Source organism: Phycodurus eques, chromosome 10 (assembly GCF_024500275.1).
Source record: "Phycodurus eques isolate BA_2022a chromosome 10, UOR_Pequ_1.1, whole genome shotgun sequence".
NCBI classification, from domain to species: domain Eukaryota; kingdom Metazoa; phylum Chordata; class Actinopteri; order Syngnathiformes; family Syngnathidae; genus Phycodurus; species Phycodurus eques.
This window is the reverse complement of record NC_084534.1, coordinates 4,341,055-4,361,899: the sequence shown is the minus strand read 5'-3', so window position 1 is coordinate 4,361,899 and position 20,845 is coordinate 4,341,055. Positions and strand designations below refer to the sequence as shown.

Below are 20,845 nucleotides of genomic sequence, written 5' to 3'. Positions count from 1 at the left end.
GCCAAAAACGGTGACGTGTTAAATACTTACTTCAGCCGCTTTATATATCAACTGCAGTTGACAGTTTGTATTTGGATGTGACAGTTTGGGACAGGATGTGGACATTGGAAAATGAAGAAAAAGTCAAACGCCAAGGCTGGTCTGTTTGGACTATCACTCACTGTGTGCTAGCTTTTTACACGCTTCATCACATATGACAGTTCACAGTTTTCTCCCTTTTAGAAGACAAACGATCAGAAAAATGGCTGATTATTGCAAATCTCACAAGCAGTGTACTGCTTCGCTTACAAGTAGCACAAGATTAACATTGACAGCAACACAGCTAAAATGGCTCAGGCTCTATCAGTAGGATCCATGTGGATGATAGCAGTGCATAGTATAATATGAAAGGTCATCCAAGATACAGTATATGCTATTTAACACTGAGTTCTCTAAACTGGGGGCAGCATAGGCCTCACAAAACTTCTTTAAATACAACTTCAAACACCTTTGATATACTTTAAAGTTAAAACCATAAAGCAAAACCCTGAAAACCTGAAAACTTTGAAGTTTACATTAATTGGATAAAAAAAAAGAATTGAATGACTCAATGCAAGTACAATGCAAAGATGTCCGAATATCCATCCATTTTGTATACCACTGATTCAATTCAGGGTCTTGCTCGCTGCTAGGGCCTGGAGCTTAAAGGGCGATACTTTGAAAGTACACTCTGAATTGATCACAAGTCAATCACAGGGAAACTGTGAATGGGGCATTGAGTTGGCGCAATCCCACAACAGCTGGCTAAATCTGCTGTATGAACCACTACACTACAGATTACCCTGTCTGATATTCAAAATAACACAAACGCTTTGTTGTCTTTTGACAGATATTTTCTTTCATCTTTCTTTTGGTTCAGCAAAATGCAAACAATTAGCAACTCAGCAATACGGTTTCAGTTTTTGGCTTTTGCCATTGGTAGTATAGTGGCTCACATAGACTTTCACGCAGCTGGTTAGGGTACCCCTGAAGATCCCAAATTTTAAAAGGCATAAAGATGCCACAATATCTTCTAGGACACACCCCCTATTGAGCCAAGGCACATAGTTTACATTCGAAAAATCTCACTCACCAGAAAACACAAACGTCACAAAAAGTATTTATACTTCATTAATGATGGATACACAGGTTAATTTTACCTTCTGCCATCTAGTGGAGCATTGAATTGTTCTGCCTGCATCTATAGTATGTTGTTGGCATAGATAGATAGAGGAACAGATAGATTCATTGTATGTCGTATATAAATAATTTCCAGACCAATTAAGTGAAATTGGGTAATATCCTGCAGCACACCTGATGATGTTGTCGGATATCAGTGAAATGTTGACAGGCCTTCGTGTTGCCCTCAAGTGGCTAAAGTGGAAGAACTGTACAGTGGATAAAAAGTCTACACACCCTTGTTCAAATGTCAGGTTTTTGTTGATTATATGCAAGTAGAGCCAAAGTAAATTATTTCAAAGCCCTGTGGTTGCCTGTTAAACCGAAGTCAGCTGAGATAAACTCAAGCACACCCGCGAACCTAATGAGGAAAAGCGGTATAGAAAATGAATGGAAATCATTGCAAAACTTTTCCCACCATTAATGTGACCTATATTCTATACAACTCAATAGATTTTTTTAAAAACAGTATTTTTTAAATGGGAGGTAAAAAATAAACTTCTGAAATAAAGCAGTTGCACAAGTGTGCACAGCATTTTGCTGCCATCAGCATGGTTCACAGTAGGTATGGTGTTCTTTTGGTGATAAGCAATCCTGATTTTGTGCCAAACATATCTTTTGGAATTTTTAGCCCATAAATTCAATCTTGGTTTCATCAAACCATGAAAGCATATTCCCAAATGATTGTTACAATCCAACGAAACCAAGCTTGAACTTTGTGGCCGTAATTCCAAAAGGTTTATTTACTTATCACTGCTCATCACCAATAGAACAACATACCTACAGAGAAGCATTTTGATTGTGACGTCGTGCTTTACGGCTGTTATTCTTCAGCTGGGACAGGGGGCTTAGACAAGGTGGAAGGAATTATGAAAACTTTGAAATAGCAGTCAGTGTTAGCACAAAACCTTCAGGCTTCTGCTAGAAGGCAAAAAAAAAAAAAAGTAAAGAAAAATAAAATGTCAGAAAAGGCCTACTAGAGCAGCTGAGCTTGAGTTGAGGTTAATCAGAGGCACTTTAAATGGTGGCAGGTGTGTGCTGACTCTGACTGTTTAACATTGGTGATTGATTGAGTGATTGGTATATTCTGAACACAGCCATATCCCAATTATTAGAGGGTGCGCACACTTGTGCAACCGTATTATTTCTGCTGTTTATATTTACTTCCCCTCTCAAAAATATTTTTTAACAATTGTAATTGGGTTGTACAGGTTATAGGTCACATTCATGCTGGAAAACGTTTTGAAACAATGTATTTACATCACATAACTTCGTCATAAAAGCATGCCATTTAAACAGGGGTTGTGTACACTTTTTATATTCACTGTACAAATGGTAATGCCAATTGGGATAAGAGCACATTTTCAATTTGCCAAAATAACATTTGTAATGTCCCACACAGCACCTAACAAGACTTTCAACAATGATATTTCAGCATGTTTACAACCAAAGACTGAAACACTTCAAGATCACAAGAATAACATTTATATATTGGATCATGTAAACCAAAAAAAGCATTTGCTTTGTAAGTAGGATCTTAAAAAAACAAAAGCATAAACATTTCTGAAACATACATTAATAATAAATTGGCTCTAAAAATCCCACACCCAAAGCAGACCATCTCAAAGGAAGCATTAATGGTAATGGCAGGAAATGGAAACTGAACAATGTTCATCATATCTTGATTGCAAAGCAGATCCCCACACGAATGTCTTTGTTGTGAGTCCAACGACATTTCAATGTCTCCAACATCAACATCCTTTGGCCCAAAGATTTCTGGAAATCTTTCCACAAATTGCTTTGTATCGTGATGTCTTTGCTGCTTAGTGTACCAATGAATTTTCCCAACAAAGAAAAGTATTTCTCCGTCACACAAGGACATTTGTATATGTATTGTTAGTTTCTTAAAATTCCCTCTGCTTTGAATCATGCAGGTTATAATAATCTCGTAATATACATATTTACTTATCAAGCAGACACTGGGCATAAGTTTCTCTACAGATAAAAATGTAAAAAGGTTGTAAGACTGCTGAAGGTGCCGTAGGTGACGCCACGGTGGAACCTGCATCACCAGGATTGTGCCCCTTCTTTCTTCCGAACCATTTGTCACATACTGTATTTGTTGCATGTATTAAATGATCATGGTTCAAGAAATATGTCTGCAATATCGAAGGAAGCTATTTGTAAATAAATGGTAACGTGGCAGGGGTGTGTGCAGTAAAACATAAATACAATAAAACCAAATCAAAACGAGAAAGCTGTAACCCAATAATCTCTCAAGCAGGTGATCCTTCCTGACTAATTAGGGCCGGGGTCCCTGTGACAGGATTCCGGATCAGGTCAGAGGCCGGGTCACAGTACATTTGTCTCAAAGGACAGGGGAGGTGGTCTACTGCTTCGTGGATCACAGTCTGCTGTCAAGTGTCTAACTCGGGAGGACTAAATAGTCCTTTTACCAGGTTCATGGCACGCTGCACCAGGGGTGAATCCTCTCATGTCCTCCGCCTCAGGAGCCACCATGACCAATCAGGACTGTAACTAGGGAACATTACATTGACAACATCTCTGGGTCATTTTCATATAATTTGATCAATGACAGTAAAGACATGGCCCACTGATCTGTGAGCTGAAGTGCTGGAATGAGGCAGCCATTTTGCATTCACACAATAGCAGACAGCAAAATGAATGGTGTTATTTTTTAGATGTGTCGCAACTATTGCATGTCTTTACCACGATAATGATTGTATAAAGACAAGAGTGTAATTGGTTTAATGAGTAGTTAGGATCATTTGTGCATTTGGATCCACTGATGTTTGAAGGTCAACATATGTAAATTGTGCAACTCACACGATTTTTTTTATTTTTATGAAACTGTTTATGTCTTTACTGTTATGCACTTTTGTTTTTGCCATTATAGAAAGGGTATTTCAAATCGGGCACCACCAATTTCTCTGTCAATAACGATTACCTTTACTATGAATGTCTAAAATTTTACATCATCAATAACTGGCTATTAAATGAATAAATGGCTCGTTTAGCGTGGGAGACATTTACCCAAATAAGACCAAGGTGGCAGTAAAAAAAAGTTGCTAAATTAGATTTTTTTTTGTGTGTTTTTAACGTTATTTATATTGGTAGTGTCAAGGTAGAATGTTTGGTTTTCCTTTACCTTCTGCTGTAGGTCCTCAGTGGGAGACTCTGTTTCCCTTATCACCACCGCTTTTGTCACAAGCATGTCGGGGTGCTGCTGTTTGGCCTCTTGGATTGCCATGGCAAGCGCCTGGGGTCAAGCCATATAAGGGTCAGGAAGACGCTCTTAGGTCAGCTGACTATCATGAGTACTCTGCAATTACCGGTACTCCTCCTCACCTGATGTTGATCTACATCGTCATCGCCTGTGATGATAATCCTTTTCTCAATTCTGGTCTCTGAGAAGCTTCCTTTGACCGTCTGCAGCATACATACAGAAAGACGTTATTCATTTGAAAAAAATGTCAAGGAATTTGCTCGGATTTATCACATTTCTGTCTTCGCTCTTGTAAACAGCACAATAGGTGTGTGTAAAAACAGGTCACATTCTAGCAGAGGTCGGACCAAGTCATTGCTTTGCAAGTCACCTTGAGTTTCGAGTCCTTTCGACCTCGTGAGGATAAGCGGTACAGAAAATGGATGCATGGATGGATATTTACTTTGGTGGAACTCTGGAAGACTGGATACCACATTTGCCTCACAGTTCTGAGGACATGGGTTCAAATCCGGCCTCGCTTGTGTGGAGTTCGCATGTTCTCCCCGTGCCTGCGTGGGCTTTCCCTGGTTTCCTCCCACATCACAAAAACATGGACGGTAGGTTAATTGAAGACTCTAAATTGCCCGTAGGTGTGAATGTGAGTATGAATGGTTGTTTGTTTCTATGTGCCCTGCAATTGGCTGGCGACCAGTTCAGGGTGTACCCCCACCTCTCGCCCAGAGTCAGCTGGGATAGGTTCCAGCTCGCCCGCGACCCTAGTGAGGATAAGCGGTACGGAAAACGAATGGATCCATGAATAATTAATTGTATATATCATTACTATGTATATATTATGTAATGCATTTATATATTTAATATATGTTAAAATCCAAATTTATTTATAAAAACTAATTTCATAAACAAGTGCTTTGAACCTTTACAAGAAAACTGGGAGGGCTGATCAACATTTTTGCACGTACTAAGCCTTTTTTGGGAGGGGGGGGCTTAGTTTATTGCCCCTTCAAAACCGATCAATAGTATGTTTTCAGTTATTTTATGTAAATGCTATTTTATGAGTTACTTTTTCTCACTTCATTTCTGAAGTGACATTTAATTTAATTAAAAAATGAATAACCCAGTAGTGCTGCAATTAGTAATCGAGTATTCTACTGACAATTCTATCGGAATAATCAAGTATAAGGATAAAATGTATTTTTGCTTGGTTAAAGAGCAATTATGAATACCCAAGAGAAAATGAGATATTTCACTTACTGATGAAAGACCAATTAGTTTGCTCTTTTTGATAATCAACAGTATTTTTCTTAAATTCAGATTGTGCATGTAGCAGTCAACTGCATTTTCATGTCTGCAAACATTTCTCTTGAGGCTATTTCAAATATAAATAGGCAGTTCTTGTGAGTATAAAAAACACAAGGCAATTTTAAAAAAGAGGAACAAGTTTGTCATCTTGTTAAAAAGGCACAATTTTATCCAACTGTGGTATCTCAGTTGGAACACTAGAGGGCACTATGTAAATATCATATGTCAAAAACAGGTGAAAAAAGAAAAGAACACCAAGAATAATCAAGAACGTAGTTTAATTTCGAATAGATGGTACCTGTGTGCTTATCGGTATGAAGTGAATAAAAAAAAATTAAAAATTAAAAATACAAGACTGAACACTACACTGACTAAACCAGATTGGAATGAACGGGAAGCCCAGACAGAGCACAACCGGCCCGCCGTGTAACTATTTGCGTGATCGCTCAAAAAGTTAGCTGCTAATGCTAATGAAAACAAGCATACATGACGTCAAGATGCGTGATGCCCACAATGCAATCAGGATTTTTTTAATTTTTTGCAATAAATAATGTCCTTATTGTTACATTATTGTCATTGTCGTTTCTGTGTATGTTAACAGTGGTTCTTGGAATATATACCTTATTTAACTGTCACATTTATTGCTGATTTATGTTGTACTCCATCCATCCATTCATCTTCTACCGCTTATCCGAGGTCGAGTCGCGGGGGCAGTAGCTTTAGCATGGATGCCCAGACTTCCATTTCCCCAGCCACTTCATCCAGCTCTTCTGGGGGAATCCCGAGGTGTTCCCAGGCCAGCCGAAGGATGTAGTCTCTCCAGCGTGTCCTGGGTCATCCCCAGGGTCTCCTCCCAGGTGGGACGTGCCCGGAACACCTCACCGGGGAGGCGTCTGGGAGGCATCCAAATCAGATGCCCCAGCCACCTCATCTGGCTCCTCTCGATGTGAAGGAGCAGCGGCTCTACTCTGAGATCCTCCCGGATGACCGAGCTTCTCACCCTATCTCTAAAGGAGAGCCCGGACACCCTGCGGTGGAAACTCATTTCGGCCACTTGTATCCGGGATCTCGTTCTTTCGGTCATGACCCACAGCTCATGACCAAAGGTGAGGGTAGGAACGTAGATTGACGGATACATCGAGAGCTTTGCCTTTCGGCTTAGCTCCTTCTTTACCACAACGGACCGATACAAAGTCCGCATCACTGCAGACGCTGCACCGATCCGCCTGTCGATCTCCCGTTCCATTCTTCCCTCACTCGTGAACAAGACCCCAAGATACTTGAACTCCTGCACTTGGGGCAGGATCTCATCCCCGACCTGGAGAGGGCACGCCACCCTTTTCCGACTGAGGACCATGGTCTCAGATTTGGAGGTGCTGATTCTCATCCCAGCCGCTTCACACTCGGCTGTGAACTGCTCCAATGAGAGTTGGAGGTCATGGCTTGATGAAGCCAACAGAACCACTTCATCTGCAAAAAGCAGAGATGCAATAATGAGGTCACCAAACCGGACCCCCTCTACGCCTCGGCTGCGCCTAGAAATTACTGTCCATAAAGGTTATGAACAGAGTCAGTGACAAAGGGCAGCCTTGGCGGAGTCCAACCCTCACCTGAAACGAGTCCGACTTACTGCCGGATATGCGGACCAAACTCTGACTTCGGTCGTGCCGCCTGCCGTGGCGGGGATTACCGCCACAGCAGGCACCGACCACCTTACAGCCACAGCTCCTGTCGGCCGCCTCAGCAATGGAGGCGCGGAACATGGTCCACTCGGACTCGATGTCCCCCGCCTCCCCTGGAACATGAGCAAAGTTCTGTCGGAGGTGGGAGTTAAAACTCCTTCTGACAGGGGATTCCGCCAGACGTTCCCAGCAGACCCTCACAATACGTTTGGGCCTGTCACATCGGACCGGCATCTTCCCCCACCATTGGAGCCAACTCACCAACAGGTGGTGATCAGTTGACAGCTCCGCCCCTCTCTTTACCCGAACGTCCAAGACATGCGACCGCAAATCCGATGACATGACCACAAAGTCGATAATCAAACTGCGACCTAGGGTGTCCCGGTGCCAAGTGCACGTGTGGACACCCTTATGCTTGAACATGGTGTTCGAACATGACAAGCACAGAAGACCAATAAAAGAACACCGCTCGGGTTCTGATCGGGGGGAGGGGCGTTCCTCCCAATCACGCCCTTCCAGGTCGCACTGTCATTTCCCACGTGAGCATTGAAGTCCCCCAGCAGAACGATGGAGTCCCCAGCGGGAGTGCTCTCCAGCACCTCCTCCAAGGATTCCAAAAAGGGTGGGTACTCTGAACTGGTGTTTGGTGCATAGGCACAAACAACAGTCAGGACCCGTCCCCCCACTCGAAGGCGGAGGGAGGCTACCCTCTCGTCCACCGGGGTGAACCCCAACGTACAGGCGCCAAGCCAGCGAGCAATAAGTATACCCACACCTGCTCGGTGCCTCTCACCGTGGGCAACTCCAGAGTGGAAGAGAGTCCAACCCCTCTCGAGAGGACTGGTACCAGAGCCCAAGCTGTGTGTGGAGGCGAGCCCGACTATATCTAGTCAGAACTTCTCGACGTCACACACCAGCTTCCCTACCATAGAGGTGTCATGCCACGTCCGTAGAGCCAGCTTCTGTAGCTAGGGATCGGATCGCCAAGGTCCCCGCCTTCGGCCACCGCCCAGCTCGCACTGCACCCAACCCCCATGGCCCCTCCCACAGGTGGTGAGCCCATGGGAAGGGGGACCCACGTTACCCTTTCGGGCTGTGCCCGGCCGGGCCCCATGAGTGCAGGCCCGGCCACCAGGCGCGGTCCTTCGAGCCCCAACTCCAGGCCTGGCTCCAGAGGGGGGCCCCGGTGACCCGCGTCCGGGCAAGGGAAACCTGAGTCCATAATTTGTCTTCTTGACAAGGGGTCTTTGAGCCGTGCTTTGTCTGGTCCCTCACCTCGGACCTGTTTGCCATGGGTGACCCTGCCAGGGGCATAAAGCCCCAGACAACTTAGCTCCTAGGATCATTGGGACACACAAACCCCTCCACCACGATAAGATGACGGCTCAAGGCGGGGTTATGTTGTACTGTTATTTTATTTTTTTCATGAAACCATTACTTTAGGTAGTGTGTGAAAGAATAACCTCTTGGATAATTCTTTTACAACAGCGTCCCATCATTATGTTAACTGTCTAAAGATAATAAGATCCAGCGACAGCAATAATAGCATTGTACACTTTGACCTACTAAATAATAAGTAAAATTTTCACCATTATGTTGTCACTTTTCATATTTTACTGTCGTATAACAATAAGTGATACATATAGCTGTAGAATGAAAAGCTATGAATTTTGGTTTCTCAGTGCTTTGGTCAAAGTTACAAGTCTTTTCAAGTCAGTGGGTTCAAGTCCAAGTGAAATCACGACTCATTGCTGTTCAAAGTCAAGTGCAGTAACATATTGTCGAGTCGAGTCTAAAGTCACAAATTCATGACTCGAGTCCAAGTCATGTGGCTCGAGTCCACACTTCTGCCTACCAGCAATTTGAGCCCATCGGGATGTTTAGTATTTTTTAGATGGTAGTCTACGTCCTAGTGCACCCTACTACGGTTGAAAAACAGTGGTTGAATGATTGTGACTGATGTAGGACCTCTTTAGGAATTACCTTGGTAACTTGAGTTGTGGTTGCAGTGGTGACACTTTCTGCAGTGATGGTCAGTGGGGACACAATGGAATCTTTACCTTTAGGGCAGGCTTTTACCTATACAGCACATTTATAAGTGAAAAGGCATTTGATATGACGTTAAATAATCAAAAATCCCAAAGTGACATGATCATAGGCAGAATCCATCCGCCCATCCAGTCATGACTTTTCTGATACCACTCATCATTCTCAGAGATCAATTACAGGACTTACAAACCAATCAGCAACACATTCACATACAAACAATTTATAGGTATAGGACTGAAGGATCGTGACTCAACCAACACACTCCATCTCACTGATACATAGAGTAGTCTTTCCTTATCAAATGCTTACCGGTGATCCATTTTCTTTAAGGCTAAAAGGAGTATCTTGGGTGAAGGAGAGTCTCTGTTGGAAGGATACCACAAGTCTTCTTCAGATATATCATTATGTTGATATGGACAAACATTTTTGGACACATTTTTTAATTAATTGTTGGTAATCGGAGGGTGTGATTAGCGTGACCTGCCTGACTGGGTTCATCTTGACTCAGGTACTGCGGTCTCCTCGGACATTCCCAAAAAAATTATTTTAGGTTAATTGAACACTCTAAATCACCCATCAGCGTGAAAGTGAGAGTGGATGCTTGCTTGTCTACCGTATGCAGTATGTGCCCTGCGATTAACTGGTGAGTCCAGGATATATCCAGCCTTCTCTCACCCAAAGCAAGCCGGGAGAGGCTCCAGCTCACCCGTGAGCCTGAACAGGATACAAGTTAAATGAAGGAATGATAATAAATAAGTCAGTGAATGGACGTCTTCTTTGCCTTTTGGCTTAACCCTACTCAGTCAGGGGTCACCACAATGAATCATCCTCTTCAATCTCTCCCTGTCCTCTGCATCTGCTGCGCTAACACTGGCTATCTGCAGGTATTCCCTCACCAGATTTATAAATCTCCTCTTTGGTCTTCCTCTTTGCCTCCTACCTGGCAGCTCAATTTCCATTATCCTTCTCCCAATATATCCATTTTCACCTCTCCAAACCATCTCATTCTGTCACTCTCTAGCTTTATCTCCAAACCTTCTAGTCTTTGTTGTCTCTCTGATAAGACTAGTGTCACTGATTAGTATTACTCCTTAAAGGACCGACCTAATCCTGTGATCATTGGCACTTATTCCATAGTTCTGGACATATAGGCTTGTTTTGTGATGAAATATTTGAATTTTTGACACATTTTGGCCCAACCACATTTTGGCCTGTCACAGGCTGACACATCATGCACAGAAGGCGAGGATTTCTTCACTGAAATACTACATATTCTGCGGTGTAATGTTAGCCTATATTGACAGTCAGTATGTTTTTTTAAGACAGTAACGAGTAAAATAGTGATAGTGAAACATTTTAATAGGCCCTTTTTTTTTTCTTTTTTTGGAAAAATGAATCATTGAAATGCCTTGTTGAGGAAAGAAGACAGCCACATTATGCCAAATTAATAACAGCAACAGAAGGTATAACTTGAACAAAGCTGTGTTTGGAAACTCAAGCAAGCTGTCATATGTATATTGGGGGAAAATTACATCATGCTTATCGATCCGATATGGGAAAAAAATAACCCATAGCAATAGCAGCGGGGCACTGGTCGGCAGCGGCTGCTGCTGCTGCTACATTGGCAAGTGACATCCATCCATTCCATTACCTCCACCACTTATGCTCACTAGGGTCGCGGGTTGGCACGTGACAGTCATGTCATATTTTGACCACAATTCCTTGCCTATGACACCAAAAATAGTCAAACTCCAGAGTAAATTAGCAAATGATCGCCAGTACTTGCTGAAATTACGATCACCCAGTGACTTTGAGTTTGTAACTATGATGCTCACTGTTTATGTACTTCTGAGTGTAGCTCTCAGTAAGACCCAGCGGCCTATAAAGCAGCTGTCTCGCTTAGCAGCTCAAGCCAACAGAGGAGAAAGCGGGGGCGGTTCACCCATATACAGAAGAACAGTTGTCGCAGTGGGCTAACAGCTAGGGTAAAAGCTAACCTGGGCAGCACGCCACGCCTATGCATCTTTCTTTCTAACGTTCGGTCACTGGACAATAAATGAGATCATCCACAAATGGAATTAACATCAAAACACACAATGGCCCTCTTCCAGCACGAGCGCCCATCCACTAATAACGGCTCCGGCGGCTTGCTCAACAGAACACTTAAGTATGATTGAATGAGTTTAGTCTTTAAAATTCTGAGATAATCCCAACTGTCATTTAAAGACTATAGACAACCCTTCATAGTGGCATTCATATTTATAGGAAATTACTCGTATTCATTTACCACGGCTTTGCACTGTTGGAGGAAACCCACAAAGAATCCACACAAGCATAGAATATATGACAACTTGAAACAAAAAGGACTAAGCTGAGATCCCAGAACCTTCTTGCTGTTAGGCAGCCATGCTAACTGCTCAACCACTGTAAAAACACAGTCCTTGTAAAACAATCCCGCAGAGCAGAAGTGAACAAATCTGCCCAACTTCAAAAATAATTGAATGCACTGAAGAGTTCAGCAACACACAAACACCAGTGGAAGGTCATAGATGAACTGGAACATGGAACTCAAGTCGATGCTTGTAGAAGCTTTCTTCTGTGATGAATAAGAAACCCTTTTACAATCACCAGTCACCAAGTCAAGAACACTCAAGGAGGTCAGCATAGCTTCTGAAATCCAGAGATGCCCTCCTGAATGTAACTTCAGAGATGCCACAAGGTGCACAAAACCATGAATCAAAACAGGGCACTCGAGAAAAGACAGATTGCTCTTTGCCATTAAAAAAAAAAAATGGTAAGCACAACTACATCACTTTGACAGCCCTTTTTACACTGCACTGTACCTACTCGGTTTACCACAGCTGGCTCTACTCATCTTAATTTGGGGTGGTGAATTTTCCACTCCAAAATCGGACTACCTAAGTCAGGGGTGTCAAACACATCTTTGTCGCAGGCCACATTGTAGTTATGGCTTCCCTCGGAGGGCCGTTATGACTGTGAACCCATATAAAATATTGTCACACATGATTTGCTTTCGCGGGCCACATAAAATGATGTTGCGGGCCAGATCTGGCCTCCGGGCCACCAGTTTGACACCTGTGACCTAAGTCATCGTTGGAACAACTGTTCTGACATCAGTAGCTTCATTAAATGCATCACTCTTAAAGGGACAAGTAACTGAAATGGTGGGAAACAAGGGCTTTTTCATAATTTATTTTAACTGCATGTTCCATACATAAACAATGGAGGCTGAAGGTAAACCATATTACTAAATGGCACTGCTTGACCAGCAAACACGGCAAAATCAAATAGAACATCATCTATCACTTTAACCTTTCAATATTATTAAAATACAATTTATCCACTTGACAACCAATGCGGAGTGTTGCTAGAAAACAATATGTGCATGATTAAACATAAGATCCCAAACTAGATTCAGACCATTGATTCCAAGTACATTGTATGCCACACACTTGACTGCTATACTGTACGATCTCATGCAAAAACAGCTCTTGGAACTATTATGTTCGAAAGGACCTCAGTTTAAACTGCCCTCACAATAGCTGTGCTTTCTCTTGATTTACATATCTACTTTAATTAGTATTATTAAATTAAAATCTTGGCAAAGGCCTGCTGGCTACACTAAGGTGGCAAATTTTATTCGACAGAGAACTGGTGGCAGCTATAAGACAAACCTGCTGTTGAAATGTGGAGACTGGATTGCAGCAGAGCATCTGTATTGGAAAGTAAATTTGCTTTGCTGTGCTTTAATGTTGTAGATTAACAACATTAAAGTACAGCAAAGCAAATGTATTTATATAGCGCATTTCATACATAAGGTACTGTGTAACTCAATGTGCTTTACATGATTAAAAGCATTTAAAACAAAGGGAAAAAAACGGCTTATAAAGATTTAAAACAAAGAGAAAAATAAAAGTACAATTAAAGCAGCATACAGTAACCTGAACGAAAAAACATTCACACTTGGGACTGACGTCTCTTCTGTTGGAAACATATTCCCTTTGTGTGAGGCATAATAGCTAAATGCTGTTTCGCCATATTTGCTTTGGACTCTGTGCTCCACTATTTGACCTGAGTCTGTAGATCTCAGAGCCCTACTGGGTTTATATTACATTAGCATTTCTTTCATGTATTCAGGACCTAAACCATGTACTGATTTATTGACTAGTAGCAGACCTTTAAAATATATTCTATTCTAAAGCTGACTGGGAGCCAGTGTAGAGACTTTAGAATTGGAGTAATATTCTATGACCTCTTCGTTCTGGTCACAACCCGGGATTCAGGATTTTGAATGAGCTGCAGCTGTTAAATGCTCTTTTGGGGGAGTCCAGTCAGAAGACCATTACAATAGTCAAATCTACTTGAGCTAAAAACTTTTCCTGGTCTGCTTGGCATATGCAAGCCTTCACTCTGGATATGTTCTTCAGATGGTAGCAGGCAGTTTTAGTAATTGATTTGATATGACTGTTGAAAGTTAGGTTAGAATCTATCAGAACACCAAGGTTTCGGACTTGGTCTTTGGTTTTTAAAGACAGTGACTACAGCTATTTATGAACAGAAATCCTTGTTTCTTTATTGCCAAAAACAATTATCTTCATTTTGTTGTGGTTTAATTGAAGAAATTTTGGCTCATCCAATTATTTATCTGTTTTAAACAGTGACACAACACCTCAATTGAAGTGTAGTCATCTGCAGACACTGCTAGATATAACACTGTGTCATCTGCATAGCTATGATAGTCAAAATTAACGTTCTGAAGAATTTGACCCAAGGGTAGAATATTAATAAATATATATATATTTAGAAGAGGCTTAATGGCAGCTTGAACAGGAGTGGCCCAAGAACTGACCCTGGAGGGACCCCATAGGTCATTGCCATTCGATGAGACTGAACACTTCCAATGGTTACAAAATAACTCCTTTCCTCCAGGTAGGACCTGAAACATTTATGGACTGTTCCATTTAGTCCTACCCACGTTTCCAATATATTATATTATGTTACAATATGTAGTATTATGTTATATTATGCAGTATATTATGCTTTATCGTATCGAAAGCCGCACTGAGATCCAACAAGACCAGAATTGACACCTTTCCAGAGTCAGTATGCAATCTTATATAATTTAGCACTTTGATAAGAGCAGATTCTGTACTGCGATGAGTTCAGAAACCTGATTTTAATTTGTCAAAAATTCCATTTAACTTCAATAAATTGCTGAGTTGATTAAAAATAACTTTCTCAACAATCTTGGCCTATGAAAGGGAAATTTGAGATGGGCCTATAGCTTGCTAAAATGGAAGCGTCCAGCGTTGTATTTTTTAGAAGAGGCTTAATGGCAGCTACTTTTAGTGCTTTAGGAAACTTGCCTGACTGAAGTGAGCAATTGATTATTTGCTGCAAATCAGCTCGCACAGACTTCGCAATAGCCTTTAAAAAGTCAGATGGTGTTGAGTCAAGACAGCTCGTTGACGGTTTCAGCTAATGAACCAAGTTTTTGGGTCAACTATCAAATACTGACATGGTAATGTTTTCCTCGGTGGCTTCAGATGTACTATCATTTTTTTCATTTTGCTGATTTATGCTGATACTTAACCCAATGGATTGTATTTTTTCACTAAAATAAGCAAATTAATTGCATTTATCTGCAATTAAGGAGTTCTGGAGCTATCTGATTCGGGGGGTTGTGAGCTTGTCAACCACAGCAAACAGTGCGAGTATTGTTGAAGTTCTTACTGATGATTTCAGAAAAGTGTTGCTGTTTCACCCTGACTAACTCTTGGTTTCTTCTATGACCTCTTCTTTGTCTGAAGAGGTCATAGTCAATTTGGAGTTTAGTTTTTTTCTCCACTTACATTCTGCTTTCCTACACTTTAATTTAGAGGTCTTTACCATCATCTTGGTCACCTCAAGATTGACTTAGTTTTAATAGAAGCAACAGCATTCATGACATTTAAGATTTCCCAGGTGATATTATCCAAAAGTTAATCAACTCTCTCAGCAGTCACAATTTGTGGCACAGCTAGGGCCTCCATAAACGTATTGTAAGTACATTTATGTATCTTAATGGATATAGCGGTTGTTTGAGCTTTTGGGAGAATCTGTAATTCAAAGAAAACACAAAAATGGTCAGAAATCACCATATACTTAATGTCAACTGATAGAATTTCCACATCCTTAGAGATGACCTTGAGTGTGGGTTGGACTCTTAATATGTTGAGAGAGGTCAAATGTGTCCAGTATAGCAGCAAGTTCTTTAGATTTCTTTCCCCATGTTATTGTCAACATGGATGTTAAAAGTACGACAAAATAGTCAGTATGAATGGATTTTATATTGATTGCACCACAAATCCCTCGCTATTTATTCCCACATACACGTCTGAAAATATCGGAAGAATCGGCCTGATGTTTCTGACTTTTATGTTTCCACATCAGCAGTGTCGGGAATCTTGTATACAAGGAAGTCCTTTGCAGATTCCTTTCCACATTTATACATGGCTTTTGTCAGCTCAATTTTGTACTCATTACACCACAAATGCCTCTAATATATCCCAATCGAGTTTCTATAGATCTCAAACCATTCGTGTGGGTGACAATGTGTGATAGACGCGGACTTTAGCTGGTTGCCATAACTTTGGTTGACGAGGGCATTGATCTCCTGCCATAAGCGTTACATCGCTTTATGTCCTAAATCTGCAGCCGATCTTCACCAAAAGTTACGAGTACATCCCTATGAATGCCCAATTACACCTCTGAAAATATTCCAATTTTATGCAGCAAGATGTTTTCCTCTCCATAGATGATCATTTGCATGAGACTTGCAAGGATGTGGCACTCACCCCCCATGTATATATCATTTTAATGATAGCACCCTAATAAATTAGCAATTTTTCAGCATTTTAAATTAGCGATTGTCAATTGAACATAATTTTGGGGTGCTAGCTACTGTTCATATGATGCAATGATATATTGTATGTATGACAGCAAAATAAGGTACTGTATACCGACTTGAACAAAGCGGTGTTTGGTAACTCAAGCAAGCTGTCTTTTTTTTTTTTTTAATTAAAAGTTGTCATTTTGGAGGTGGGGGGATTCCACTCGACAGCTACCCTACATGAGTGTATACTGCCACGTTATAGTACTGTATCCTTTGTCCACGGCTGTACAGTCATTTGATTTTTTTTTTTTTTTTTTTCAAAAAAAGTTGTCATTTTCAAGGTGGGGGATTCTACCCAATAGCGACAATATATAAAATATGACTAATTACTGCCATTCTATAGTATAGTACGTTCCTTATCCCACAAGGGCTATGCAGTGAATTCGGTCTCCGCTTCTGCCCTCTACGTCACACCAAGACAAGGGGGCAGGTCGATTTTGGAGATTCCAAATGCAATTCGTTATTTACAAATGCTCCATAAATGATTGATATTATTTGAAATGACTGCCAGTTCATTTTCTTGAGCAAAAAAAAAAAAATTCATAAAGACAACTTGTTGGTGAAATATGGACCATGAAGACCACATATCTCCTTTAAAAAGACAAAACAAAACATCTGAGCTGAGATTAAATTTGGAAGCTTTGATTTAACATCACTCACAGAAACTTTGCAAACAGTATTATTATTTACCTTTTCATTTTTTTGGGTTCATTCAGTAGCAATACTATGTATCTGCAATTATTTACCTGTGGTGAGACAGGTGTGACAGTCGCTTGAACTTCTGAGCCGTTTGACTGAGACTCTGTCTTGGAATCGGCCCTCTTGAGCATCTGGGCCATCGTCACAGTGCTGGAATCTCTTCTTGCCACAGGAGGCTGTAAAAAACCCCAATACACATTATGACCAAACAACAAGACAAATCATTTCTTTCTTGAAAAAATTGGAAATGCAACAGGAAGGGAACCTAATGAATAACAGATTCAATAAGAAATTAATTAACTGGCAAAATTATATTGATAACAATGATAAGAATGGATCAATAAATCAACCGGGGGGGTGGGGGGGGAATAAAAACTGTTCAATCATTAACAGAAAACACCAACAAAGGGCAGCTGGGTGGGATGGATCCATGAGGTCATGTTGATGAAGGATGAAAATCATCTGTCTACCTCATGATACATTCCCTCTTCAGGAAGTTTCTCCTCTATGGGAGATTTGTCCATTTGGCCCATTAGACGTGCAGAGTAGAACCTCGATGTTTCCTCAAAGTCCTCCCGTCCCACCTCGGGCTGTCGCTCCTTCTCTCCCGAATAGGACACGCCTTTAGTCATGTCCTCCATGCAGGGATGGAGGTCTGTTATGACAGTGAAGTCGACCTCAGCTTCTAGGCTGGATGTGGAGCTGATCGTCATACTGGAGCACTTGCGCTCAATGCCTAGATGGGCCTCCCTCATGCAGGCCACAGTGTCCTGCTCCTGTTCCTCCTCTGGGACTATAATCGTCTGGGGCCTCTTGTCACTGAGCTCCTTCTGGGATGGGTACAGATACAGAGTCGCCACGCTAAGATTATGGTACATACTGTAACTGTGGACTGATGATGGCGATGGAATGTAATGGGCTTGAAGGCATGATGGGCTTCACATAGATCCACACACGTGCTATATGAATTAGATCAGACACTGTGAGATGGTGAATGTGGAAACGTACAGTAAAATCTATCTATTTGGAGAAACTGTATCAACAACTGTAAATACCAGATGCTGGAGGTACACTGTTTGTTGGTAAATACTGTATAATCCAAATCAAAGCTGCCACATTAGTATTTTGATGTGAATGGAATAGTACTCATTTTAAAATAAGTTCCTAATTATGATGTACTTACAGCATCAATGAAAACACTGTGTTAGGGAGAAGAACATTCATTCATTCATTCATTCATCTTCTGTTCCGCTTCTCCTCACTAGGGTCACGGGCGTGCTGAAGCCTATCCCAGCTATCCTCAGGCGAAAGGCGGGGTACACCCTAAACTGGTCACCAGGCAATCGCAGAGCACATAGAAACAAACAACCATTCACACTCACATTCACACCGAAGGGCAATTTAGAGTCTCCAAGTTCCCCAAGCATGTTTTGGGGATGTGGGAGAAAACCGGAGTGCCCGGAGAAAGCCCACGCAGGCACGGGGAGAACATGTAAACTCCACACAGGCGGGGCCGGGATTTTGAACTCAAGTCCTCAGAACTGTGAGGCAGATGCGCTAACCAGTTGTCCACCGTGCCGCTGGGAAAAGAACAATGTAACTGAAATGAAGTTCTTGTGTAACAAAAACAAAAAAATGAATAATAGTTCAATACATGTTGTGAGTAACTTCAAATTCACTCCAGAGACAAACGTATTTAAATTGGATTGTTATTCTTTGTAAATTACAGTATGAGTTCAGCCAAATGCATGAATTCTTATTTTGAATCCCCACATCCAGTTGAAGCTACAGTAGATAGTCAGTGAAAACAATTACAAACATCCATCCATCCATCCACTTTCTGAGCCGCTTCTCCTCACTAGGGTCGCAGGCGTGCTGGAGCCTATCCCAGCTATCATCGGGCAGGAGGCAAGGTACACCCTGAACTGGTTGCCAGCCAATCGCAGGGCACATACAAACAAACAACCATTCACACTCACATTCACACCTACGGGTAATTTAGGGTCTCCAATTTATGCATGTTTTTGGGATGTGGGAGGAAACGGGAGTGCCCGGAGAAAACCCACGCAGGCACTGTGAGAACATACAAACTCCACACAGGCGGGGTCGGGGATTGAACCCCGGACCTCAGAACTGTGAGGCAGACGCTCTAACCAGTCGGTCACTGTGCCACCCGTGGCCAGACCATTTTCATTTAAGACTTTTTATTTTTTGAATGACGTTGGTAACTCGCATCTGCTGTCTTATCCAACTGCATTTTGTCACGAATGCTTATATTTGGCGTTCCATGTTCATAGATAGATAGATATATAGATAGATAGATAGATAGATAGATAGATAGATAGATAGATAGATAGATAGATAGATAGATAGATAGATAGATAGATAGATAGATAGATAGATAGATAGATAGATAGATAGATAGATATTTAAGTAATTTAAGCCTCAGAAAAGAAGTCTGCTGCAGTTACTTGGAAATAATGTAAGTGAAGGGGTAGCGATGAATGGAATACATAAGAATGAGTTTGAATACAAATAAACAACCTTGGCATCAATAAATGGGTCATCATAAACAAAGGGAGCAGAGACAGGCTCCTGTAGGTGGAAGCAGAAGAGATAGCACATTAGAACAAGGTGAAGTGGAATTAGGCCCTTAAAAACATACATACCAGTGACTGGGCCCCAAATACTTAAGTTTTCTCGGGCATGAACACAAATTAACTAACCGGTTCTGGTAACGCTATCTGTTCTGTTGTGCAAGAAGGAACAGTTGACGTGAATAACACGTATACTGCATTCAACCTCCTACAGCATGAATTATTTGGTGGTGAGTTCGTGATGGTGTGGGGTGGCATAACCTTGACATCCTTAGACCCATTGTCAGAATGATTTTTGTTCCAGTGGACCACTATGCTGATCGTGGGCCATGGATTCCTTTTGTCGCATGCTGAAATGTGTCAGCAGTTGAGGAATAAATTGATGCTACTCACTCGCCTGCCTGTTTACCAAACACAGCAGCCTCATAATGTATCGCTATATCCACTGTTGCCATCACTGCACCACTAACTTTCCAGGAGCTGACTAATCCAGATCCAGGTCTGGGAGGAGAGCCCCCATGCGACCATCTGTTGTCTGACCGGGAGTATCCAAAGAGATTCTGGGCGTGGATAAAGACAAGTGGAGGACTATCCACACTTCTGAGCCTGGTCATGGGTTGTTGTCAGTTGGAACAGCCTGTATCTTGATGATTAGAGGCTGACATTTTTCAGGATGGGAGTGAACTTCACCTGCAATCGTGATTGGGCAAGAGGGGGTGCGAAAGTCCTCGGGAGCGGAAATTGTGATAACAAAGCCACGCAGTTATATTTTATTTGACCTTTAATCAAATCGATGTTGATTTGAACATTTCCCCTGAGCATCGAGCTAAAAAATGCTCACCCGGGATTCGGATCAATTGGGGAGAGAGTGGGATCAAGCTTTGTGAGAGTGGGAGGGAGTGGGAGTAAACATCCATTCGAGTGTCAGCCTCTATTGGTAATCCAGTCTTCAACTGGTTAATGAGTGGGGTTTCCATTGTTTGTTTTTACATTACATTGTTTGCAGTTACAAAAAAAAAAAAAACTAATTAAAGCGAGAAATCCACTATCCATCCATCCATCCATTTTCTGAGCCTCTTCTCCTCACTAGGGTCGTGGGCATGCTGGAGCCTATCCCAGC

The 20,845-nt window shown here is 41.8% G+C and overlaps 1 protein-coding gene across 9 annotated transcripts in view; it reads right to left on the bottom strand.

The window, feature by feature from the left end:
• Window positions 1-2,133: 2,133 nt before the first annotated feature.
• Window positions 2,134-20,845, bottom strand: part of LOC133409240 (band 4.1-like protein 1) — a 98,844-nt gene continuing 80,132 nt past the window's right edge. For 7 of the 9 annotated variants that reach the window (XM_061689004.1, XM_061689003.1, XM_061689006.1 and 4 more), the window contains 8 exons: window positions 19,673-19,723; window positions 17,599-17,958; window positions 17,176-17,304; window positions 9,784-9,837; window positions 9,409-9,504; window positions 4,567-4,647; window positions 4,367-4,477; window positions 2,134-3,735 (listed from right to left, as the gene is read on the bottom strand). In XM_061689004.1, the coding sequence (XP_061544988.1) occupies window positions 3,724-3,735; window positions 4,367-4,477; window positions 4,567-4,647; window positions 9,409-9,504; window positions 9,784-9,837; window positions 17,176-17,304; window positions 17,599-17,958; window positions 19,673-19,723 (894 nt within the window). In that variant the 3' untranslated portion in view covers window positions 2,134-3,723. The remainder of the gene's footprint in view (window positions 3,736-4,366; window positions 4,478-4,566; window positions 4,648-9,408; window positions 9,505-9,783; window positions 9,838-17,175; window positions 17,305-17,598; window positions 17,959-19,672; window positions 19,724-20,845) is intronic. The other 2 variants (XM_061689007.1, XM_061689011.1) reach the window with 2 other exon arrangements.